This window comes from Pholcus phalangioides, unplaced genomic scaffold (assembly GCF_987345545.1).
Source record: "Pholcus phalangioides strain wild (caught in Gottingen) unplaced genomic scaffold, Ppha-v1.0 ptg000018l_1, whole genome shotgun sequence".
Taxonomy (NCBI): Eukaryota; Metazoa; Arthropoda; class Arachnida; order Araneae; family Pholcidae; genus Pholcus; species Pholcus phalangioides.
Window position 1 is genome coordinate 15,084,393 of NW_028301611.1, and position 28,000 is coordinate 15,112,392.

At 34.7% G+C, this 28,000-nt stretch overlaps 1 protein-coding gene across 1 annotated transcript in view; it reads right to left on the reverse strand.

Annotated features, from left to right (window-relative positions):
- Positions 1-19,081: 19,081 nt before the first annotated feature.
- Positions 19,082-28,000, reverse strand: part of LOC149071766 (neurotrimin-like) — a 154,606-nt gene continuing 145,687 nt past the window's right edge. Inside the window, exons 8-9 of the mRNA XM_089247705.1 lie at positions 26,697-26,795; positions 19,082-22,120 (exon numbers count right to left, since the gene is read on the reverse strand). Coding sequence (XP_089103831.1) covers positions 22,017-22,120; positions 26,697-26,795 — 203 coding nt within the window. The 3' untranslated portion in view covers positions 19,082-22,016. The remainder of the gene's footprint in view (positions 22,121-26,696; positions 26,796-28,000) is intronic.

A 28,000-nucleotide genomic window follows, 5' to 3' on the forward strand; every position in this document is an offset into this window, starting at 1 on the left:
AGGGCTTTCACGAATTCTTCCTCATAACCGGAGGACTTTGTTATTATATGTTTCAGATCTACTACACGCGTATCACTCGGAACTTCCTCTCCTAATTCTAGTGCGAGTAGGATTAAATCACGTTTCTTACATTTGGTCAGGTACGCCATTTCTTCTAGGCACCATCAGGAACCTCACAACCGAGTTCGAATGTCCACTTCGTACCACCTTGCGTTCGAGTCACGACGTTGGGCGCCAGTTTTATAAGGGGATCGCCGTGTGGGAGGGTGCGTCTCTTTTACGTGAGGTGGCAGAATATTCTCAGACACTTGATGTTGGAGGGGTGTCCAATTTATACACGAAATTACGGAACTTAACGAAGAAGCCTCTATTTCGAAGCACACTCAAAACATACAACTTTCCAGGACGGAATCCACATTCCAAACCACGTCCTCTTCTCTTGGAAGATCGATTTTCTCTTCTCACCTTCTTTTAACAACGTATAAACAAACAAAACGCATTATATGCTGTAAGGCCACAGAGAGTTAGTAAAAATGCCCATTCTGGAAAAAACTAGATTCGTTACAAATTTAAATATCCTTGCGAAGACTGCACTTAGAAACGTGTAATTTATTTTTTCTAATGGCTTCAGGAGAGACAGGGCAATTAGTTTCTACTTATGTTTTTCAGCACGTGGTGTTTAATAACTAAAAACCCGTTGCAATATGAATGACTTATCTGAGGTATATACGTAATTGGGATAATTTTTTGTAATTGAAAGAGTGTGTATAGGATCAACCATTCACCAGTAATTTGCAGTGCGTGTTGTTAGCTATACACCCAGTATATGTACAGTGTATGCAGGGTGATTCAGAAAACATCGTGAAATTGAAACGGCAATTAAGGTACAGATAACAATCCAAAATCCCGTAGGAACATAGGTGCGCAAACGACATCCTGAGCCGCTACAGGGAGTTATTGCGTCACACATCTCTCAATGCAATCCCAGACTCAGCAAGCATGAAGTCGCAATTCTGAAAACATAAATAGGTTAGGGACCACACATACACCCAAATTCTGGCATGTACCGATTCGTTAGAAATTTCGCATGGGCCAATACTGGTCGCAAGGGCGATGGTTATGACCAGCCTTTAATGAGTCCATTTGTTTTTGTGCGTGTCGCAAACATTCCAATAGTTCATACTTAATATTTTAAATTAGTGAAAGTATTTGAATCTATTTATGAAATGTTATCTATTACTTATGTTAGTTGATTGGATTTAAATTTAAGTTTAATTAAGAAATTTATGTTTTAAACGCAACACAACGTCAGAGTTTTTTGAGTATTTAATTATGTATGTTTTTTTTAAAATTAAAATATGTCCGTGTGGCAATGGCACAATACAATTCCGGTAGCGTGGTAGCAAGTAGGAGATGCATAATTAAATACCGATACTTTAAAATCAATTGAAATTGACGAAAAACTTGACAGAGTAATATGTATATAGATTCACATATGGGCATGGTAATCAGTCTTTCATAGAATCAGCATAATCAACATGGGAAACCAGGAAAAGAGTGAACGTTCCCATCCAAGAGCTCGTTTAATCCTTCCCACTGTAATGTAACGCTTTTCTTATCTACACAGATTCACTTTATATAATGTCTGACTCTCTTTCCATCCCCCCTTATCCTCTTTTTTTTATTCTTTCTGATCAGAATGATACACTTTTAAACCGCGCGATAGACGGTCCTAGAGGGTACGGGGGGAGAAAGTGAATGTTTCCTCCTAAAAAGGGGAGACGGTGCTAGACAATGTACGTTCCGTTAATTCACGGAGATAACATACCTTAATTATATTGTTTCCCCTTGCAAGCCTAGGTCAGGGATTTTCGTACGAGGTACGTAGTAAACAACGGTTTTGAGAAAACAGGAACAGCAGTAGCATATCTCTAACGCATCTGTTTTATAACAATTTATCTCGAAAACGTTAAGCAGATCCCTATAGCTTCATTGCATAGTTTTCCCTGCCAATTTTCGGTCAAGTATGTCAGGTCTGTGTATTCTAGATAATGCTTTACACGAAATTACTGCTTCTCTCTCTCCCTCTCTATCTCTGTTCTCTCTTGCTCGCTCTTCGCACTCCGTAATCAGGGCCCTTTCGCTAATGCAATTTTAAATGGATTTTTGAAATTAAATTGGTTTCTATTTTTTTACTTGTTCCTTTTCTTCCCGCCCTTCCCACTGCTTTTGTTAAGTACAACGCTTAGAGTTTCGAGCGATTAGAGTCGAGGAAAAGAGATAGAGATAGGCCCGTGCTAATGCAATTTACTTCCCTCCGCCCATCATTCCTTTGTGTTTTTCAGCTTGTTTTCTCTCTTTCTCACGTTCTTCTCCGGCCATTTTTCTACTCCGCTTCACATCTATCCCCCCCCCACCTCTTAAAAGGGTTTAGCGCTAATTACGGAGGCATAGACGCTGGAAATAAGAAAAATTAAGAAACCCGAAATGAAAGTGAAAGAAACAAAAAAACAACATAAAGGAAATGGTGAAAAAAAAAATCACAATAAGAAAAAGAAATTTGAACATTTTTATTTTTCACTCATGTTTGTCTTTTCAACTCCATGCGTAAGATATATCAGGACACATCGTAGATACATTCAAGTGCTTATACATAAAATTAAAGATAGTTTCGAATTATTTATTCAATTTTATTGGGTTCTTTTTTGCTGCATATATATATATACAGTGAAGAAGATTAGGTGGGACTTTAAGAGCATTTGTGAAGCTGAAGATTATGTTATCTGGAATGTGATGAGCCTAAGAACTTAAAGAGGTGTATTTTTTTTTCTTGTAAAAAAATATGAACTCATTTTGACAAAGTCATGTATTGTTACATACATTTTTTTTGTAAATGTCTCAGCTGGTTTTAGTTTAAACACTGGTGATGTCTTGCTCTTGCTGTTTATACTGTGTCATATCTCCTTTTTTTTAAGTAGGATTATTGCTGACGTGTTTTGAATTCGGCATTGTTATTTTTTTGCTTGAATCATTTCTACGTTTTCAGCTTAGAGTATTGCGACATTCCCCCCTTTGTTTCATTGCTTCTTTTTTCGCTTGGAGCATTATTACTCTGCACGTTATTTATTTTATACTTGCAACAATATAGTTCATATTGTTGCAACAATATACTTTTTATATTTACAACAATATATATTAGAATACTAATATATTTTCTTCATATAATATATAGTCCGTTTTAGGTTATAATTTTGCAGTGGAGGGAAAGGTAGAGAGTGTAGTTCCTTCGCCGCAAAATAAAGTTCCCATAAATCGGAGTTTTATGATGTGTGTGTGTGTGATCATTTATACAGAATATTTTAATTTTTTTAATGATTTTGAAAAAATTAATGAAAAGAAGTCGTTTTGAACTGATGTTTCTTTGTTTGAAGTTTTAAAGTAGAAGAAATATTATTTAACATTATCAAAAATCTATAGCAACCACAACGACATTTTGGTGTGATATCCTAGAAATCGTCCATACCTTACCGGCGCCGCGCATCGATACATTGGTTAAGAGGCTTTTGTTGCCATAGCAACGCGTGATGAGGTTCCCTCGTAGCTTCCTCTTCACTGCAAAGTTAACCTGAAATGGACTATAGTACCAATGATGTACGACCTGACTGAAAGACCGGTCCAGCGCTAAATGACTAAGACGTACTCGTATATGGACGATTTATACAAAATATCATTGACAAATTAACGATTTTAACTCGTGCCAATAGTAAGATTCCATATCGAAGATACTTTAATTTCTCAAAAAATAACTTATTTTTATTCTGCTCAATCTATATTATTGGGCAGATCTTGAGAATCAAGGTTGACGATTGATGATTTTTCTATCATGTTCATGGTTTTATATTTTTTTGTAATGTTGCTTTTGTTATTTTATCAAGTTTCCGGATACACCCATCCTTTGGGAACACTTCGAAATCACTCTCTGACATGTGGAGCGGGATTTGTGTGTGTCCGGCTTTTCAAATGCTCATTGTAGCATTGGTATTTTCTTGTGACATTGCTGTTTTTTCTCTTACAGCATTGCTACTTTGCTCGCTCGTGGCAATTTTATTTTTCTTGCGTACAATATCATCCCTTATCCATTTCTTGCAACATTTCTACTTCCTTTTCTTGCAGCTTTGCTACTTTTCTCTCTTGCAGCATCGCTGCTTTTTTTTGTTTGCAGCATTCAACCTTGCTCGTTTCCAATATAATCGCATTGCTTCCTTATAGCATTAGTGCTTTGCTAACATTATACAAATACAAATACAAATACAACGCCACAACAGGCAAAATGCCCAACGAGGTGGCTGATAAAAAGATGCCCATAAAAATATGATGAATATGATATGATGAATATGATGAATATGATAAAATATGATGCCCATTGATACATTTTTTTCTCCTACAGTATTATCGCTACTTTGCTGGCTTACAACATCATTACTTATATTTTGCTCTTATCATTATTTTTTATTTTAATTGTCCTTTTCCCTATATTACTGTCGCTCATTTTTAGTCTCCTGCTTCATGGTTGATTTATGCTATTGCTTAATTGTTGATTTTGTATTATGTATTGCCCTCTTCTTCTAATTGAAACTTATCACTTTTTACGCCTGCAGGGTTATTAGTAGTAGTGCTCGGATTTCTTGTTTTTGCATATATTTATATTTTTTCTTGCATATTTCACCATTTTTACGTGATAGAACGTATTTTCAAAATTTTAAGGCATATTTTGCATACTTCATAATTTTCGATAAAAAGAACATTTTTGTCCATTAAATGCCGAGCAACCAAATTATGAGTGCCAATTCATAATCTTAGCAACATTTTTTGGAAAAAACATGTGCAAGCACAGTGGATGTAAAATGTATCATTTAGGGATTAAGGGAGAGGATTTTTATGCACTAAAAATGAAACATCGTCGCTGAATGGTCAAAAAACCTGAAATTTGTTTTTAAGTCACGTAACAACGATATTGCATTTTTAGAGCATAAAAATCCTAGCCCTTCTGGACCCTGGTGCGTGACTGCGAATAGATAAATCATCTGAAACAGTGATGGTTACTGGTGAGAAATTTTCAATATTCGTGAGAAAAATTAGCTAACATTGGTCCATGTGGCGAAATTCTTAACCCTTCGACAGTTACGCATATTCAAAGAAAATCTTCTGAATCGGGCACACGATTTTACCAAAATCCTTTGAAAAACGGCAGGGCCTCTTGAGGTAAGACGATGCCTTCCCCCAGTTGTCAACAGTAGGGTGCCGGATTTTCGCTGATAGGATTCCTCCCACCGCAACAATAAGGCCAGAGGTATGAATAGGTCTTTTGTAAGTTGACGATAATAGCCTTACTGAGTGGAAAAGGTCCATGAAATTCTGGGAATAAACTTTCCGTCAGTGAAAATTCTTCTTTCCCCCTTCTTTCCGTTTCTTTGACTTCACACAAAATTATTCCCATTTATACTGATTATAAAAATTACAGCAACATCAAAATCTGCTATACTTGATATTCACATAACATTCGATTAAAAATAATTAAATTACGTATCACTGTATGGATACATCTGATGCGAATTGGTATACAAAAATGTATAAACAATAGCTATAATTTTCCGTAATAGAGAGTTGTCACATTTTAATTTTACAGTCAATTTTTAGCTCCAGTTAGTGGCCAATTCTAGCTCTCACGGCCTATCCGACAATTTTTTTTAGTACTATAGCTTCGATGATTCTAATGAACTTTTATGAACATTTTTACACCCCAGATTATGGATTAGTGTTCAATCGGTAATTTTATGAAATTTGTAAAAATACCAAAAGCATTATCCCCACTAGGATGGAGCTGACACGACTCCAATCTTAGGGTCCCTTATGATTATCTTTTTTTTTTTTTCCAATGCCATAAATTCACTTTCCAAGGGGCCCCTGAGCGCAGGACAGTGCTGTCTCAACGCACGAGCCCACCCAGGTACGGCCCGGAGGATTGGAGTTTAGACCGGGGGCTGTAAATAAAATCAGGTTAAAATTTTCGAAAGTAAACACGTAGAGGGCCCTAGAAAGATCACTTTACCTGAGGGCTCACGATGCTCTTGAGCGACGTGTCGTCGACGAGGGCGACGATCGTGTCTAGGGGCCCTGCTTCAAGATAGGGGGGATGCATCCAGAAGTTTAGTTGATTTTTTTATAATTGAGTTTTATTCAATTTTTCTATCTCAGTAGGCTGATACGAAGCTTCTGTGTGTCGGTTGCGATATTTGTACGAAAACGTTTTTTTTTTTTCTGGCCATTTTCCTAGAGACTGCTTACATAATTAAAGTGGTTCTTCACCGAAAATAACGTCAATTGAATTAAATATTTACGAGATTATACTATAGATAAATTACAATACATTTTACTGAAGTTTAAATCAAGATCATAATATGTAGCAGATGATTCTTTTTTTTCCCACTCAAATCATTATTTTCGATAATAAAGTGAAATACATATATTTTTCACTTGTATGCAGAAATTCAAATCCATAAACAGAAACAAAAAAAAATCAATACTATATATGATATGCAATGGCCTTTGTGGCAGTGCTTCTCAAAGTGTGCGTCGTAACAAGATGGAAGTATCGATATGTGTTTCTATTAATGCTTCGAAGTGATTATTTTATAAATGTACATTAAATGCATTTATTCTCTTTAGATTAATTAGCAATTAACTCTTTAGATAGAACATCTGGTTAAATGGTATAAGTATTAGTATTTAAGCTATATTTAAATCATTATTATTAATAATTCAACGGTATTGTAAACGGTATTGTCCGTTGATCACCGAACAGAAAGCGCTCATCTTCTCCGTCACTGCTACCTTCTTAGGGAAGAAATTTAAATACAAAGAAGAATATTATTCAACAATAGTTACAATATGATTATTTGAAATGAATTAATTTCTGAGTAATTCGAAAGTTTTCTGCTTCTTTTTTATTCTTAAAATGCTAAAAGCATTTTTCCTCCTCTCAAGTCTGTTTTGCCTTGATAAATCCTTGCCTGGGAAACACCAGATATCCCATTCTATATGACAGTGGTTCTCAATTTTTTTTCACCTGCGGCACCCTTGCCTAAAATTCATGGTTCATCTGCGGACCTTCAGAATCATTTAGTACAGTGATGGGTACACTGTTTTAGGAGAGGGTCACCAAACAAAAAGAAAAAAATTTGACGGTCTGGACATATTCGGACATTGATCCATAATTGGAATTTTTATGCTTAGAAATGAAGTAGCGGAATGTGTTGTAGACTTTGAAGACTCCCGCGGTCTTGTTGCAAATGAAAGACAGTGGTTTATCCTTTACAACTGTGCAAAAACAAATAAGTACATTTTAATAACTTTACTGCATATGCGTTCTATTATTTTGTACATGCAACGTTTTTGAATAAATTTCTGTTCAAATTCTCACAGACATATTTTCCATATGCAAGAAAGGGAACAACTCCTCCTTCCAAACGGATTTTTTCAAAACACCCGAAACTGAAAATTTCCATACTATTATTTTGAAACTTGTGGCGGGCCGTACAGAACCTCTAAGTGGACCGTAGTTTGCCCATCAATAATTTTGTTGATACTGTACTTTGACTTTTTAAAGAACCACCTCAAAGTGCATAAATAGGCACACAAATCAGTATCTCGAGCTCGCCACTATGCCTCTATGAGTCGCGATGAACCTTCGGAGAATGCTATAGGAGTACGTATCCATTGTTTGTGTGTGTGTGGGATTAGGGGTTATCTGGCCCGGCAACGGATTGTTCGGCCAGTCATTCATTCGTTAGCTATCGAAAAAAAAATTGTGACTCGGTGAAAACGTTCCAGAAGAAACACACACACACACAAAACATGTTGGTGTATGAGAGCCAACTGAATTAATATTCAATGAATAGAAAGGACTTGGTGGAAAATGAATCAATGAAACGAATCTGATGCTTCCACGCATATTTCCGAAATTAACAAAGAAAACTATTATACGTTTCCACCTGTGGAGCGAAATATCTTTAGTACAGAACAATGCCGGGATTATCGTTTACCCATTTTTGGTACAAAGTTTAGATACGCGAAGAATTCACGCTAAAGCGTGTATCGATCGTCTTGAGAAAAAAAATACAGTGCCGGATTATCTTTGCCATTGTCAAAAGTTACCTGTTATCAGGACTCAAGAATCAAGAACTCAATCAACACCCCCAAAGAAGAGGGATGGTTCTTTTGGGAGTGTTGGTTCAATACGGATGAAAGTATTTAGGGGAAGGGGGAACGCGAGCATAGAAATGAGTACGTATTGGTGATTAGTTTGAAGAAAAAGAGGGGGGAAGATTATTTTCTTATCAAAAGTACGTTCGTAAATGAGGACAATACATGTCCATTAGTGAGAATATAAGCATCGTCTCGTTTTTCTCAGTTCGGTTTTATACTGTGTTTGCTAAAAGAAAAGAAAAATGGGAGATATAATTTGTGGCCCGACAAAAAATAAATAAGAAAATTTTTCGGACGAACAAAAAGTAATTGACAGGTATAATTTGTGGACCGGCGACAAATAAATAAAAGAGAGAAATAATTAATTTGTAGTTCTGCTGACGGGTAAAATAGGAATAAAAACCAATATAGAGACATTAGTATACTATGTATTATATTTAAAATTAAATTGAAAATCAAATCGAAAATTACGTATCGACTATATGAATTGGGCAAAATTTTCCATAGGCTAACTGTCAAATATTGTTCAAGATCAATTGTGAATATCGATCTCAACGATTTCCTGTTCCTGACATCAAGCATTGGCAAGGAATCTCCAGCCACTTTGTGAAATAGCCGGTCTATGCCGGAATCATTTCTTCAATTCAGACGGACTTTGGCCAAAACTCTCGGCCCATTCGCGAAGTGGCTGGCCCAGTCTCAGATCGGTCGCGATTCGGGCTTTGGCAGTAACATGTATATAGGTGTACTGCTTATAAATTCTTTTTCTAAAAAATGAACACTGCATATATTAATTAAACTTTTAATTTTTTTCCCCATCTCTCAGTCATTTTACATGTATGCATTATTTTGAACGGTAATTTTTTTTAAATATAAAAAAAAGTTATTTTTTACTCTCTCTCTCTGATGTACATCAAATATTTCAACTTGTTTCGACATCTCTTTTTATTTAGTGCCTTGTGCAATTCCATAGGCCGCACTGCCCTTAGACCGCCATTGGACTTATACTGTTCTGGTGGCCTTTGTTTATCATTCAGAATATTATATCGTCACCTTTACTTTATTGGCACAAAGGATCCGTGAAACACCAAATGTTTAGAACCCTGACTTATTTTATTTGTTTTAATTACACGGGACATAGTCTCAAAAAGGTCGAAAACTAGCACACCAAACCTGAGTAAAGTTATTTTTAACTCAGTTTTTTTTTTGTAGCGCATTAAAATATATTGTAAAATGCGTCTATAATAATAATATTGAAAGAATGTTTTTACTCTTCGCTGCTGACAACAAACAGACAGTTCTCATACCAACTGATAAGAAAATTCCATTTACTTTCAATACATGTTGTATAGACTTATGGATAAGTCAGTGAATAGAAGAATTCAGTATGTACTTGTAGGGGGTGTTTTTTACAATGTGTTCACGAAACAGTTTATCTACTACAGAGGTACACACCTATCTGACATTTTCTTTTTTTCTCTCTGAATACACGGGTAGTCACGTACAAATACGGCTGTACAAAACCTTTCCCAATTTAAAAGGATTCTAGTTATCCGGATTATTCTTGGAATCCGCAATTTTCTTTCAGCTCTGTACATAAAACGTCGTACAGAGTGTTGTGCAATATTAATTAATTGCATCTCAATATTCCTCATTCTCATATCATTTTGCTAAAATTATTGTTACTGTAAATAGAAAAGTAAATTTTTTGAATCATTTTTTACTTCAAAGGCAAATTTTCGGTCTTTCGGGGAATATTAATTTTTTATAGAGCATTTTCTATCAGTTTTTAGGTCATGAAAACCTTGCCCCTACTTATAAGTATACTTGCCAACCACAATGGAATTTACGTAGTTTCTATGGATTTACACCATGAAATATTGGAAAAATTATGGAAATATGGTTTTTTAGAAACTTCTTTTGTTCAAGGATTTCTTTGAACTCCATTACCCTATCGTGTACAAACTTACGTCACACAAAAAAAGACTGCACTACCAAAGAATAAATATCAAATTAATAACAAATCGAAAAGGTGCGGTTTACACTAAGACAACTTATCGTGCAGGTGGGTAACTAGGCTGGGGCAATCGGGGTCGTCTCTGAACTTCCTCCGTGAGAGAGAATACATTACTATTATTATATTTTCTATAACAAGCTGCAACATCCCCCCCCCCCCTATATTTATTACCTCATCAAAATATTACACATTATAATGCAATTGTAATTTCTACAATGATACAGTAGTATCCCAACTTACGCTACCACGATTTGCGTGATTTTCTATGGAAAGTTGCACATTTCTGATATTCAAACATAATCTCGGGATTAATGCTGAGATAGTACAATATATTATGTAAACATCAAGTAAAAGTTTATTTATTCGTTCAGAACACCATATGTAATGAAACTGCATCGATTTCTGGGAGGCTACAATATATAAAGATGAAAAATTTGCAGTGATTTAGAAATTAAATCTCAAGGGTTTTATGATATCAGCCATTTTTCTGTAAAAAGTCATAATTTTCAACTGACCCGGTAAAACGGGTGGAGTCGGAGGGTTGAAAAGGGAGACAATTTTTAAGGTTGAAAAAATTAAAAAGAAAAAAAAATTCCCACAACTTAATGCAAAAAACATTTTGTTTGCTAATTGATCATCATAGTGCACCCCCGGAAAAAATTACGGACCTGGGGGAAAATGAAACAAATACGGTGTGATGGACCAGAGGTGTGCCAAAATGGATGTTGTCGGACTGGCCGAGTTTATGGCTGCAGTCCTGACTGAATTAACTATTTATTAAATTCTTGAATGATTCTCAAACTCTCAAAAATCATTTAAGAAATATTATCAAAGAAGTATTACAATAAATACTATTATTACAATTATTCAAGATATGTTAATTTTAGAGAAAGAAATCTTGATATTAATTTTAAAAGTTTAAAAAATTGAACTTTTCAGAACTATTACTGTATTTAACAAGAGTACAATCAATTATATTACGATGTTGCTAAGTTCTTTGGAAATATTATAAAAAAGTGCTCTTCAAGAAACGAGTTTTCTCAAACGCAGAGTTATAAACATATTCCCAAATAACACACCCACACACGCACAATTCAAGATAACTATAGTACATAATAGAGAACAGTGTCTTTTATTCACGTCTGCTTGCTGTATTATGTGCCAGTGAAGAGCTTCCTACAATGAGATCAGCATTACTGAATGAAGAGGGAGGAGCTCGTCAAACAGCATGGGTGACAAGTCTCAGACAAAGCAGCTAGGGGAAAGCACTGGCCTGACCAGGACGCGTTGACGCGTCCTCGCCCGTTTTCGAGAGAATTTTTTGGTCGCGTCAACACGTCCTTGCCCGTTTTCGAAAGAATTTTTATGACGCGTCAACGCGTCTTCGACGGTTGAAGGGTTAAGCGTTCGTGGGAATTTCGAGTTTTTTCAAAAAAACGAATTATTTAAATTTTTTTTTTTTTTTTTTTGAATTTTGCGCAATGCTTTTTCTAAAACTAAATAATTCGCTAGATATTTTTTCCAATACAGTCAAACGTCGTTAGTGCGTCGCCCAGTTAACAAATCACTCCGCTTACCGGGTCACTTTTTGAAAGTACCAAATGTCCTCAGGCAGGAATTTGCACAGCTATGGCTTACTAACGAGTCCACTTACTAAGTCATAGTTTTGCTCTCCCAAGAGTGACTCATTAACGACGTTTGACTGTATATAGCAGGACATTAATCCTGAATTGGGTGGGGGAAACTTACTGAAAAGGGATTTTTTTCTCTTTGAGGTTACCTCACTGTATCTGGCCAAGTTTGTGTACGTCCAGGTAAAAACACAGAAGGGCCTCAATATTTTCGAATTCTCTCAAAGTTATCCATATAGCAACTGTAAATAATTTTTTTACCAATTGTGAATGATTCGTGTATTATTGTGGAATCGAAGTTTCTCTCAAATGGGGCACCCATTTTGCATTTATTATTAAGTTTTACCTTATTTCAAAACATATTTATCAAAGCATCCTCTTGAAGTAACATACAAAAGATTTCATAACAGACAATTTACTGAAACCTGAAAATCATGACCTGAAAAATATGATTTTTTTTTTCATTTACTTCTTATGGTACTTTTATCCCGCATAAAAATTCACATTTACAGCTGTGTCATGCATTTTTATAATGACTTTCAGTTTGAGGACTCCGGAAATTCGTAGAGTGGTGGGAATTCCATAAGTTCTAGTGTTAATGCACTAAGGAGAGATTCATAATTGCATCCTTTAAGTATGATTATTATTTTTCTTTTTGTTCGGCCCGTATAGAAATTGTATTTTTTTATAATTCTTCGCAATTTGAATTCCACAGGAGTATAAATGCATCTTAAATTTCCTTCTGTTCTGCTGTTTTTTTGTTTTCATTTTAGAATTGGCTGTACATTTGTACGTATTTTATTCCGACATTCTCCATATAACACCCTGAATAGTAACGGTCCAGAATATGTTAGAAACATTATCGGAATATAGACATTCCATTGAAAAGGAAAAAAAAATCTTGATTTGTTCTGGTTCAGCTTGTACCCGGATCAAAATACGCGCAAAATCTAAAGCGTCAACTCTTTTTATATATATTATATTCAGTCAGGAACCGAAAAAAAAGTGAGAGCTTATGCGGAGCATTCCATTGAAAGCCGTGCAGCTGTGGGTGAATTATTGCGAGCAATAACTCCAGGGAATTTCGGGACCAGCATCGTGTTAACCCCTACTGGATGAAAAATTGTTTAGTTTTTCCGCACTGCTTGTATTATGAAGACTGCTGTGTTTTTTGTATTTTTCTGTTTCTTTTTTTTTTTTAAATAAAATATACGATTTTTATATTTGTTACTAGACCAACGTAATAGGTAAAAATTGCTTTATTCTTTCATTGCAATGTCAAATATCTCTAAATCTTTATACGTAGCCATAACTACGTCAGCTTGACTTCTACGAGTGCGACTTAAATATTTTTAAACGACAATTTGTGCTTTACTACCAGCGCGAGAGCTCAGAAAATATAATGATCCAGAGAACTTCCGCAGAAGCATTTTTTTTACCTCAATGCGGATTTTGCGACAAATGCAAATACAAACAAAAAACACACCCTGTAGGTCACTAGTGCACAAACCGTGGGTTGGGACCCCATGGGGGTTCGCGAAAGATTCTGCAAATTAAAAACTTTCACATAAGAAATTCATTTTCATTTAAAAATATAGTAAGTAGATCTAAAGAATGTCTTCTTACAGCTAAGTAAATTATCATGTATCATAGAATGTGATTTTATCAAATTCCACTTGTATAATAATCAATATATCGGTGCCGTGCTGCCAGAATCACGATGTGCAAAAAACGTACGTGGGAGAATCAACCGATTCCAAAATTGTATATTGCGTAAAAATTAAATACACAGAATAGAATGATAAGTAATATGCAAATATACGGGAAAAATGTGTCTACGTTTTATGAAATAAAAAATTTAATGTCGATTTCAAGTGTAGAATCATTTTGAAACCGTATGACTTTTTCTTAATCACCCTGTAAAATCAAGAACCGTACACCTCGCTGCATTTCCATCTGGCGTAACAGATACCAAGTGCATCAAAAAAAAAGAGTAAATATTTATATTCTATTAAGAAAACTGAATATCTTTGGACGTCAATATCGCCTAAGTAAAATCCGAAGAAGCGTTGCGAAAAGTGGTTTTCGGCACAGCACATTTACTAATACAAATACAAATACAAATACAACGCCACAACAGGCAAATTGCCCAACGAGGTGGCTGACTTAAGAACATCATGGATCCCCGAGCCATTTTTTGGAGGCCCTACCTACTACTGCTACACCCCAAATGCGCCCCCCCCACGGAACCCCCCAACGAACCCGTACATGCGGAAATGTGCGTGTACGTGAAGTGCAACCTGACGCTGAAAAACAAATCGTACTGTTCTTGAAAACCAGGACATATGGTCAGCCTATGAGGGATCGCAGTACATATGGCCAGCCTCAATAGGCCATTCTCGATAGGTCATTCTTTTAGTCAATCACATACTTGTCCACTGTTTCAGTCAATCACATGCTTGCGCACACTCTGTACGTTACTCATCGAAGTGGTGTGGTATTTTTTAAACGACATTATATTTCGTTAAAATTTATAACAAAGCACAACTTTGAGAATATGTGAGTAACATAAAAGTTTTTTTGTTTCAATGCTGTCCGGCTTTCTGGATTTTTAAGTGCTGAGTGACGTTTGATCATCCGTTACCCAAAGAAGCTGCCACATAACACCAGTTGGAAAGCCATGAGATAAGTAACAGCTCCCTCTCAAAAAGAAAAATGACAAGCGAAAAACATTTCACTGCTTTGTTTTTATTAATATTTGGCCAAAAAATTATACACATACCATAGCCACAACATTATATTATACATTTAAATTACATTGCTTCAACGCTCCCGGCGTAAAATACATATTGAAAAAAAAACCAGGGGAACAAAACTTTTATATCAGACATCAGAATATCACTACTTGCGTAGTGACATGGGACGTTATACAGAATCGGTCCGAAAGCCCCACAAATTACATCAGTCATTTAAATTATAAATGATTCGATTCGCATATAATCATATTTGCAGATGCTGAATAATTCTATAGTTCACATTAGTGCCATATTTTTATTAAGTATTGCAAAATATATTCCTTAAATTCATGAGAATAATATTATTTGAGCGTATATTTTTTTTCAGTGGAAAAAAAAAAACATTTATCCTTAGTTGGTAAATTTTAATTTGTGAACACTGAGTAAATTTCTTCGAAAAAACATTAATTTTTAAAAAGAAATTTTATTTGTAATTTAATCCTATACGTGAACGATGGAGTGGAAAAAAATAATGCGTGTAGAAACGAAAGGAAATATTAGATTACCGGTAAAAGAATAATATACAACAGATATGCAAAATAATATGATATAAGAAGTGCGGGTATTATATGGAATTGTCTGGTAAAAGTAATATACCGGGTTTTCTCCGCCTTAAGGTATTGCCCCCAAGTGGAACAATGATGAGTTACTTCAGGATCTCCCTTGATGATGGACAGTCAAAGTCTGTTAATTGTCACCATCATCGCGGCTGCTATAGAAGAATACAGTCCGTCTCAAAACTTTAGACAGTATATATTTTTAACTGCCATGAATACCGTTTAAAATTTTGATTTCATTTTTTTTCTCGGCATCAGAATGCAAAAACCTAATTTGAACTTCAGTTATTGTCGAATAAAATAAGGTTTGGATTTTCTAAACTCAAAATTTTGAAGAAAAAAATTAGCTGTCTGGAAAGTTTGGGAAAATCTCCCGATTGGATGCAAAATCTCTAAGATTGCGTCTGTATGGCGTATCAGATACGTAATAGTATAAAAGTTGAAAGCTATCGAATTGGTTTTCATTAAAAAACAAACAAAAAACTCTCGGAAGTACACTTTCGAGTACTTCATTTCAAAGCTGTAAATTAGAAAAAGCAGTAAAAGGCATTGCTATTGCTTTTATCAGGTCTAAATGAAGTTTCTGGCTTGTGTTGACCCAACACGTGTCCCAAAAACAAAACCTGGTTGTTGTAGGCAACGCAGTAACCGTTCGCACGAAAACAAAGCCGTTGGAAGATTGGCTTCAACGCAAAAAATTACCTATTATGAAATTATGATTTTAAATACCATGCACACGTCAATATAAAAATATAAATATATAATGCAAATTTCATGTTTCTATTATGTTTCAACTTGGAATAATCGAAAAAATAAAAGTGATACTCCATATTACGTGAAATTCCTATATCTTGTTATATATAAAGACTGAAATTATAAAGAAAAACTCAAAACCAAATTTAAAATGTGGCATTGCATAACATTATGAGCGATCATTAAATAATGTAAAAAAATTCATTTATCATTCATTACTTGCATCTTAAAAATTAATATAAACAGTGATAACAAACAAAAGATTGATATCAATGAAAAATTTCAATTTTCCGTTTGTATGGAGAAGAAATAATAATTCCTCAGTGTATTTTTTCCCTCTAAAACAGAGGAGAAAAATTTAAATTGGTTCAAATATCCTGAACACATTTCCCCATTTTTTGCAAGCATATTTTTTCCTTGAGAATAAAAAGAAAAAAAATATATATTGTTAAATCTCAAATTTTTATTTTCCATCACATGCTTCGTTTTCATTACGTCCATGGATTTTCTACAAGACATTCAATAATCTTCTGTTATACCATAAAAATGAAGACAGTAACTAAAGGGAAAAGACACATAGAAATTGAGTTTTCTGACAGTTGAAGACATCGGGAGTTATCGCATTTTATTTTGCTTCTCTTCTTCATCATCATCTTTACTTCATCTCTCTTTTATTTATATATATATTTATTTATTTCATTTATTTACTTCTTTTTTCTTTTCTTTTTTAAAGAATTGAGATGCTCTATCTCGGGAAAACTTTTCCATTTCATTTACTTTTTCCGTTAGGTATAGCAAGATATGGGGATATATCGAACTGCGTTCACTGCTATTATTTTTTCATTTATTTTTTTGATTCTCTTTCTTCTGTAAGTAATGCAATCTCTTCCCCTCTCTCTGTTGCTACTGCCAATATGTTCCAGATTTTACTTCTGTGTTTTTTTGTTTTTTCTCTCCACATATTCTCACGGAACCTACGAAACCGGAGAAAAAAAAAATTCCTGGATTACCTCTTCATTTTTTTTTTCTTCAGTTTTATTTGATTTCACTTTCTTTAATGTTCGTTTTTTTTATTTTTTAGTTAAAATAACTAAGAGAACGCACGGAATTTAAAAGGAATTTTCTTTTGTGCTTTCTCATCAAGTTCTTTTCCCCCTATTTTCTATTTAAAAATTTTTACAATAATGTCGGAATTTTATCCCCTTTTTTTCGCTATTATTTCAAGGTATAAGTTGGAATTAATACAAGATTTAAGTTATTTTATTTCCTTTTAGTTTCATTTTTCTAAGGTTTAAAGCTATTAACGTGAAATTAGTATTTTCTAAATTTATTATTCAACTTATTTTTAATGATATTTGAAAGAAAACGAGGCATTTTTTTAGCTTAAATGCGATCTAATACATCTATTATTGTCTGAATTAGATTTTCTCTAATCTTGCTAGTAAACTATGTGATGTAATTTTCTTCTTAATTTAATATTCAAACCGTAACATGTAATTAATATTATTATTATTATTACTACATTGTAAATAAGATTAGACAATAATGAAGCTAAAATCAATGTAGAATATATTTGACTGAAATTATAATAATAATAAAAATGGAATGGCTTATTAGTTCATAGTTTAAAATTTAATGATAAATAATTTGTTCCTAAATTTAACATTCACCGGCACTGACGTCTCTTGGAACAGATGTTTTTTTTTTTTTTTATTTCGGCATTGGCGATATTCTCCTTTGAAACCTTTTATTTCGGCAATAACAAACTCAAAGATATTGATAAGCTGAACTATCTGTGGAAAATTTTGTTCTCAAGAGTAAGACATATACACCACATTGACAGTGAACGCATGCGCATTATGTCATTATGTTGCCGTTGTACAGTGTCCAGTAGGGATGCCCCTTAGCTAAAGAAATTTCCCGAAAGTTAAAATTTTGCTGCTTCCATTCCCCTCTTCCCCTAATCCTGTTCTAATAAAAAAAACCAACCTGTGCAAAATTTATTGCTCAATCGACAACTGATAAACGATCCTCAAACACTTTGAAGTTGGAGCATAGTAAGCAATGTTACTTCCCACACGAAATGAGTAATTCCGTTTAAAAGCGACATACTTTTCCCTATCTCGACCATTTTTTTCTCTTTGAGAAATTTATCAGAATAAATCCAGGCAACCCCAGCATTTGTTTGAAACATTCTAAATCCAATTTCTTCGAAAATTCTGCCCATGTACTGATTCATTGGAAATTTTGCAGGGGTTACTACTACTTAACCATATATAGTCGTGTTTGTTGTACCAATAAATATAGCGACTCAGTACTGTTTTTAAATCTTTAACAACTGGTATTCGGCATTCCATTTTAGAAATCCTTAACGCAGCTATGGATACGGGGATGTCGTAAGTTTTAGACTAGTGGGTGATCAACATGATCTCTTATATGCAATAATTGAATTTGTGAATTAATACTGTACTACTTAACCGTACATGCACCTCGTACCCATTGCTCTGCGAAATTTCTGACAAATCGTGACATGCCGGAATATGTGTGTGTGTGTGTTTCACTATTACTGGCTCTTCCGTAAGGTTTCCATTCTTGTGTTGACCATTGGTGAAGAAAGCATTACTGATAGAGTTGTTTTTCTTCACCACTTTGAATCGCTGGTCGGAACTTTACGAACGTTTCGGACATAAAAATCGTAAAAAACTCGAGGTCGAAACTTTTGAGATTCACTTCTGTGCAGCATCCTCTAATAACCATCACTTGCTCCAAAAAAATTTCCGTTGGTTAGAATATTTTTTTTCGCATTCAGATATAGCGATTCCTTCAAATTTTATGAATTTTTAAACTATCAACACATTTATGGGACATGCTGTATATATACAAAAAGTACCTATCACAAATTTCATCCAGATAAATTAAAATCATAGAATGGTAAGCATATTATGCAAAACAGCTACGATTAAAGGGGGCTTACAATTACTTTAAATATTATAAGTGTATAAAAAAGAATAGAAATTAAAAGTAAAAAAAGAACTATTTCTTAATTTTTTAAGAAATTTAATTGCATATTCATGTCCTATAATTCTCAAAAGATAATTTAATTAATAAAAGGATAAAATATTATTCATGCTGAAGGATGTTAAACAAAAACATCCAATTCCATTCCGGCAAAGAATGTATTAATTGTTGAAACATGTTTTTTTTTAGAAATGGGGTTTAAAACACAGAATTAATTCAGATGCAAATAATAATAATATATTTAATTAATTAAATTAAACAACCGCTGATTGATATATTATCATAGAATTAAATCTCAAAATAAATATCTTATTACATACAGATAGTTTAGTCTCTTCAAGCTTGTGGCTGGAGTAATTTCTGACAAGAAATTTTAGATTCACAAAATCCCATGTTTATATAGCTACAGTGAATCGATTTTTGACTTAAGACATTATTGTATTAAGTTTTAAAAATATTTTACCAGATATAAATTACAGCAGTTTCCCAAAGGAGGCAATATCGACCCCGGTGGGCGATGAAATGTTTCAGAGGTCATGGAAGTTACGAGTATAACATGGGGTACTATGGGTTCTCTGTATTCAGGGGGGCGACGAAAGAAACAAATTCTAAAGAAGGGGGCAATGGAACAAAAAGTTAGGGAACTATGAATTACAGGGACCTGGACAATTTAGAAAAATTCTTACTTTTTTATAAGATATATTTTTTCCTTATTTTAGATGACCTGTTCACAATATGAACAAATGGATTTTTTTTTTTTTTGGTGTGCAATTGGATATTCCCACCAACAACAATGGGTGAAGAATTGGCAGCTGGATAACGGTAAGAGTATTTTGGCTCTTATTTTACAACTTTTTAAAAGTTTAACTCTCACCACCAACAATCTTGTTCCAATCAACGGAAAAAAAGGGGGGCTCTATGAAAAATTTTATCTTAATCGGACAACTTTTAGGCGAAGATGGTTCGCAGTAAACAATGTTAATTACCTATACGCAGTGGCTAATTTCTTTGAAAAGTGGTATACTGTTCTCTATCTCGACCAATTTCTTGTCTTCATGAAGAAGTATCCTCCAGAAATTGCTTAAAACATTCTGAATCCAATTTCTCAAAAAAAAAAAAAAAAAAAAAAATTCTGTCTCCCGCAACGATCTATCACACAAATTGTGGTCAGAGTCCGTAAAAATATCCAACTGCTAATAAATCCGCTTTTGAGGAAAAATAATGTTCATTTGTTCACATTATGTTTTGATTCTATAAAAATCATTGGTGTAAATGAGGATGTATTTCTGTTATAAAAAATGTGTGGATTATTGGGGGGAAAATGATTCTCAAATTATTTCAGATATTTCTTTTAAATTGGGACGTACCCGAATGTGTGTTCTGAGTGTATGTGTGGCCCCCTAACGTATGTATTTATGATGTCAGAATTGTGACTTCATGATTGCTGAGTTCGGGATTGCTTTAAAACTTTGTACACCTATGTTCCAGTGTTATTTTGGATTGTTATCGTACGCCTGAATTACTCTTTTCAGTTTGCTGAATGTTTTTCCTTGACCTATGTTTTCCTGAATTCTCCTGTATAGGTGTTCTTTTGTTGCTGTTTTTTTAAATCAGAAAAAGTGAAAGGGAGGAACGAAAATGACGTAACCTTTCCTTTACCTTAATGACAGAAGTGAAACGAAGAACGGAAATAACGGAAGCTTTTCTTTCCCTTAAACTGAACCATTTTGAGATTTGCGTTGGACAAAGACATTTTATTGCCTTTCCCTAGCCCCCTTCTCCACGTGACACCACTGGAGTCACAGAGCGTCCCTTTTCAAGAAATTGCAATATGGGCAATGTTCACAGAGTGAAAAAATAGAAAACTGACTTAAGGTGGAATGGACATGAGTTTGTGTTCCCCTACACATCGATATCTTGCCATCAGTCACAACCTAGAAATTTTAGATTCTCACGCAGATTTTTTTTTTTTTGTTTCTCGATTTCAAAATTTTAACTTATAAAAATAAAACGCTTGCAAAGTTAAATATTACAGCCAGGAATTTCTCTCTTTAAATTATCTAAATTTCGAATATTTTCGTTTTGAAATTTTCCTTCTTCATGTATGTGTCACACGTCACTTTCAAAATAATATTACACAGGCATGCAATTACGATATGATATACAGTATAATAGCATTATACAATATTCAAATATAGCAATACCGCACGTTCCAATATTCACAACCGATTAACAATCCATAGATTTACAGTGATATATAATACAGAGCCGAGCGCCGAGTTCATATAAAATATTGAACAATATCATGAGCTGAGCAAATTCAAATAATTTATATAATAATATATATATATATGTATATATTTTTTTCTTCAAATCAGGCACATACAAGGATAAATTCATATGACAATTGATTATTATGACAAGTCGATAATCAAAATCAATTTCTTGCTGTGAAGTTATATATGCCTTATATAAATCCAGCAAAATTGTAAATGTTCTTCTTGATTCGCTTTTCTTTCTAAATCAAGTTTATTGAATAGTTCTTAAGTTCGAAACACACTGGTGATAATGTACTTCCCATATTGATTGGAAAAAAAAATAATAATTTCTTGTCTTTTTTTGGCTGGTTGAGCGAACACATATACACAGACACATATGCAGTACAAGGGTTCAGGATATGTAGCATTAGCGTGTGGACTAATAGGAACAACGCGGAAACGTGGAAATTTCTCATATCTTATCTTTATACTGAAAATCTTTCAACCGAGAGATTTATCATAGAAATGTTTTCGAAAGAATCGTTTAATGTTCCCGTATTTTTTTTATACTGAAATATCCACAGATTTTATCCAAATAGAATCATCTTCCAGTGAATTCAGGTCTCGAAAAAGAAAATAAAAAATATACAGATCGTTCTCTCTACCAAACTTCATCATTTCATAATCATTTACTTCTTTTGTTTAGGATTCAATAATGCAGATCAGGATCCTATGGTAAACTTGGCCATGATCATCAGCAGTAATAACTTGGTGATAATCGTAGCTATGTCAGGTGTTGATTCCTGTCTTGCGAAAGACCTCTTACCTTCAATGAAAAGAAAAGGAGATGCAAGTTATTAGTGGGGTATTATAATTATTTTGTATGATGCTCATTGGAATTATAATTTTCTTAACATTCAGCTCCATCCTAGAGTATACAGAGTGAAACATTCAGTCCGTCCTATCAGGTTAAAAAAATTCAATGTGCCGAATGAAAAAGGCGATGGACAATAAAGGTTGGGAAACTATGCTACAGAGCATCAAAAATCCCAGCTTGAGCGCCCCTGTTGGATGTTGCGGGGGAATCAATTTTCAACACATATCCTGCTTTTGAATGAGCAAACATATGATTCCACAGTTGGTAACCAGAGAGAATCTAGGTCTTGAGTATCATGCATCCATACAAGATTGAGATAGCGGGGAGAGTAAAATTTTTTTGTTCTGACATCGGTATTCCCCATGTTATTGGTATTCATTCTGGTAAAACTACATTTTAACATTAGACTAAGAAACCTGGAATATATTTATAGTAAAATCATTAAACTTCAACAAGCTGAGATAATCATTTTAGACGTAATCGTATATCAAAGTAGTTTTGCGGTCAAAATGACCAATTCCGTCGTTCCTGTGTTGAATGAGAAAATAATGAGAAAATACTGTACCATGAATAGCTGCTCTCTAACGATAATATTGTAATTTCCGGTGTATAGCAACACAGAGAACGAAACGCACACGTGTTTCGTACGCATAGGAAGTTGTTTGGTGTATATAGCCCATGTTTGCGGATTATAGAGGCTGTGGCACTAATAAGGCATTCTAATAGGGCACCCATTCTGACGGAGGAAAATTGATGAAAATTGGTATACAGGGTTTTCTGTTAATGGACCGACAGACTCAGAGGATTGTTAGTAGGCATCAAGAGGAACAAAAATTGCAATAGAACATAATGTCGAAAACCGCGTTGAGAGGGTGAAAATCGCGAAAAACACATGCAGGCTCTGGGTCCAGAGGAGACAAAAGGTAGATGTCAGTTGATCGCTGAATGCGCCCGTGGGTTCACTCACCATATCCGACTAAAGCAGCGTCGCGAAACGCATGCGCAGGGGTAGGACCACGCGCAGCAGACGAAGTAAATTAGCGCTACTGCGGTAGTAAGCAGGTGTAGCAGTTAGCTGTCTGTATCAATGAGTATCGTGATGGCTGACTACACGAACGAGGAATGCGCTGATATGCATCTGATTTACGTTCGAACACATTTCAATGGGCAAGTGGATGTACGAACAGCAATATCCGATCAGGCGTTCTCCGCACCATACTACGTTCGCCACGATCGATCGACTACTACAGGAGACGGCAACCTTCCACTCAGCTCGGCGTGATGAAGTTAGACCGCGCAATGTACGCACCTGTGAAATGGAAGAAACCGTGCTGCAACGCTTTGCCGATTCCCCGTCGACATGTACACGAGCGGTTGCAGCTGAACTCGATGTTATTCCTGGTATCTTGGAGGGACGTCCGGGAATTGTTTTTACGTCGTTGTAGACTGTGCAATGACGTCAGCGGCCGCCACTTCCAACAATTCTTGTAATAATTAATCGAGTAAATTTTTCTGTAGTCATTATTGCGCTTTTTGTCGTTCCAGCGTGACGTCGAAACCTGCATGCGTTTTTAGCGATTTTCACCCTCTCAACATTTTTTGCGACAACAAGTTCCATCGCAATTTTTGTTTCTCTTGATGCCTACTAACAACCCTCTGAGTTTGTCGGTCCATTTACAGAACACCCTGCATAAGATGCATGGACCATTTGGGTGAAAAAATTAAACAAAAAAAGTTGGAAACTTACCACCAGGTGAAAAATTTGGTCACAGTTACCGTTTTCCTGATAGTCCAAATAACTCATGTCAGAATAATGTCAGTATAATGAAATTGACACTATTCAGCTTAATTATACTACTACCACTTCACCAAACACCAACTCTGACCATATCGTTGTATTGAAATTTGCTGCCATTAATAAGATAGGTTGAAAATGAACCGCTATCTATTTGTGGCCGCCTCAAGCTCTATAGGGGAAAATATCTTTGTATATCCTCTCTCGGGTTTGAACCCGGGACCGTGACGGCAACCTTCACGCTGGTAGACGAGCATCTACCACCTTTTCTCTTCGATTTTGAATCGATATATCTCAGTACCTGGAAAAATATTGCGCTTAGAAAAATGCCATTTTTTTAAGTTGGGCTCACGAGAGACAGGTCAACAACTTTCCAATTGGTATTTCACGGACAGGGGACTGCATAAAATTTTAGATTTTATTTTTTTTCTTTTGTGAAACACTGTATTTTCACTCTCACTCCAAAAGTGTGATTTCTGGACACCTTTCAAGCAATTTTTTTCAATGTAGAGCCATACTTCTACGTTGAAGGATTGATGAGATAAAGGCGGGAGATGGACTTTCAGGACACCTTGTATACAGGAAATCATCATAGTCAATCCCACACTTGGGATCATCGAAGCGGATTATTTCCATGAAATGTTCTATTCACATAAAGAAATGCTTAAATATTTATCGCAAGAAGTCCACGTGTCCAAATCGACATTCAAGTACAACATTCATGTTGTTCGGGAGGGAGAGAATATATTTATTCCAATTAAATATATCTCTCTAGTGTACTATACACAACTTAACATCGCTAAAATAGTCCTCGCTCTAAATTCTCTATAAAATTTTATCCGGAATTACTAAACTAATACTAAAATATTTGCTTCAATAATTTCAGTTTCTTAGTGGTATTAGTTGCTCAAACAATATGTGTTTCACGGATTTATATGCTGTGTACTTAGTGTTTGAAGTAAAGACTATTTGTATTGTTATTATATGTGAATTCCATTATCAGTTCATTTCTGTATTTTTTTATTATTGGTGTTATTTCACTGAAAGCTGATTTATAACAATGCCTTTCGATGTATAATAACGACGTTGAAAATGTTATTACATTTGGGGCGTTATAGCCCCGTTGGGCGTCATCGAGACCTTTAAAGTGTGGGAAAATATAGCAGGATGCAATCAAATACTATATACATTGTTGTTTTTATTATCATTGTTATTAAGTTGAGCATATTGCAGCGAGAAAAATTAGCTGGAAACTGGGATCATTAACAAGGGATCGTGCTAGTTCTCGTCGAAAATGGCCGTAACTCTGGGAACTGTTTCCTTAAAGACTAGATTGTCAGGTGGCCACTACAGGAAACGCTTCTTTCCCTCTTTTATGCTGTTTTTCCCCAACTTTTCTCTGATTTGGGATTCAAAAATTTCAGAGAATATTGCACTAAGACACTTTCTAATTAAGAATTCGAGCAAAGGATGTCCGTATAAAATGTTATTTTTTATTTAATTAACCATACATCCCCTTACAATATGGATGACGTATGTGAGGTCCATATGTTATTTGGATACATTTTCTAATTGAAAGTAAGTCTCTAGGATCAACGGTTCACCAGTAAAATATCATACCCCGCATTCGCTATGCACCCTGTATATAGATAGTTGATGATATAAAAAGATATAATAAAACAAAACCACACGGCATATGCTATCTAATTGTTGCGGTAAATGTCGTACATCGGTTATCATACATAATTACCAATCGTCTTCATAAGTTTGATGGATTTACCACTTTTTATCCGAGAATAAGCATAATGTCCAAGCGTCGTTGGTAAAGACCAGTATTCGATTGGTAAGGGATGATTCTAAGTTGTGGTGTAGCAGGGAGTTCTCTAATAAGGTTGTGATTAAATGGAATAGCTTACCTTCAGGGGTCGTGAATTCTAACACAATCGATATGTTTTAAATGAAATACGATAAACATATTGGGATAAACCGAGAAGCTATCTATACTTAAATTAAGACAACCGTAGTTTTTATGGGCAGAATATATATATTTTATCATAATTATTGTTTTTATTGGATTGCTATATTTTTGTTTTAGCTTAGATATTCATTCGACAACCATATTTTTCATGGGCGTCTCTTTTGAGCCAACTCGTTGGCTATTTTTTCCGTTGTTGCCCTTGCATTTGTATTTGTATGAATTTGATAAATACTGAAGATGTATCGCCCTTATATGTGATTATGCATAATACCCCAGTGTAATTGGTGAATTTGATGGAAATATGAAGGGAAAAAAATTCCAAATGATTCTAGTGTGTGTGATGAATATAGTGCAACCCCGATAGAATGATAAAAAATTCCACGATAGTACCCGGCTATAATGATGCAATGTAAGTGGGAATATTATGTATAGTATATCATCTAGTACGATTCTTCATAATTACCAACGTCAATCTAGAAACTATTGGTATTGCTTGGGTATTATGCATAATCTCCTTCAAAAGTGATAATTTTTTTAGTACTTATTAAAATTTCCAACGACGTTTAGGTATTGTACATAATCGCCGGTTTGATAAAATTTAGGAAAGTTTATCAAACATACAAAAGACTCGGCGATTATGCATAATAACCGGTTATTATGTATAATAACCGAGTTTATGGCATTTACCGCAACATATGCATCTTGTTACTTTTGTGAATATTGATTATGCACAAAGTTGTGCTGCAACTTACCTGGTTCCATATTAGGATAAGTCGGTGGTAAGTAGTTCTCACTGGAGAAGGAGCTTGAGTTTGCACTCGTGGATGACCCGTACTGTACTTCGGTAGAAGCTGAAACGACAGACATAGAGAGAGAGAGAGAGAATTTCATGTGTCTGAATGAACATTCTAATTACAATTTCCTATTTGGTTAGGAATTCTAGACCGGTGATAACGGGTGGCATCGAAATCTTGCAAAGCAAACCCACACGAGACGATAATTCCAACGTCAGCGTACAAATGACATACGTGGGGGGAAGTACCGTATGCGCAAGTGATATCCCATCTACCCGCACTCGCATAAGCACACTATTACACTATTCGACCTTCACCTAACGGTGAGGTTTCTGCTACCCTTATATCTTTAATAGATATCCACGCGCTTAAACCGGGTGATAGTTTCTGCTCTGGCTAATTTCTAAACCCACCCTTGTCCCTTGTATGCAGCTTATATCGCGAACAACCCACTTCAAACATTTCTGAAGCGATGAAATCAATACACTTGAGACATTTCTCCTCAGAATAGTAATCTGCATGGTTGGAGCAAATAGATTTTGCAACAGGTACCCACCAAAATGGTGGATTTCACTAGGATGTCTCCCGTTATACGCAGCTATATTGCCAGCTATTTTCCGCCATATCAGATGCGCCACCTAAAATACCTCCCAGCATAAAATATTCATTTTATCTTTATCCTGTTTTTATCAGCCCTAGATGGCGAGGGGCTTCAACGCATGCCCCGTGAGCCACATTTGGGCCTCGGAGCTTCTTGTCGTGGCCCGCCGATCATATTAAGCAAATGGTTGAAAGCATTGGAAAAATATTAATTTTACAATCAATGGAAGAAATAACTTTCGAAGAAAGTAAAGAAACAATTCATTATTAAATGGAACAAATAATTCTAGAATTAATGAAACCAACAATTGTAGGATAAATGAAAAAAAATAATTATAGGTTTAAAGAAATAATTTCACAATTGATATAGGAAATAATTTCAGAATTGATATAGGAAATAATTTCAGAATTGATATAGGAAATAATTTCAGAATTGATATAGGAAATAATTTCAGAATTGATATAGGAAATAATTTCAGAATTGATATCAGAAAGAATTTCAGAATTGATATCAGAAATAATTTCAGAATTGATATCAGAAAGAATTTCAGAATTGATATCAGAAAGAATTCTTGAATAAATTAAATAAATTCTTGAAAGAAATAATTTTCTATAATTAATGTAAGAAATAATTTGCAGTAAATAAATCATAGAAATAATTT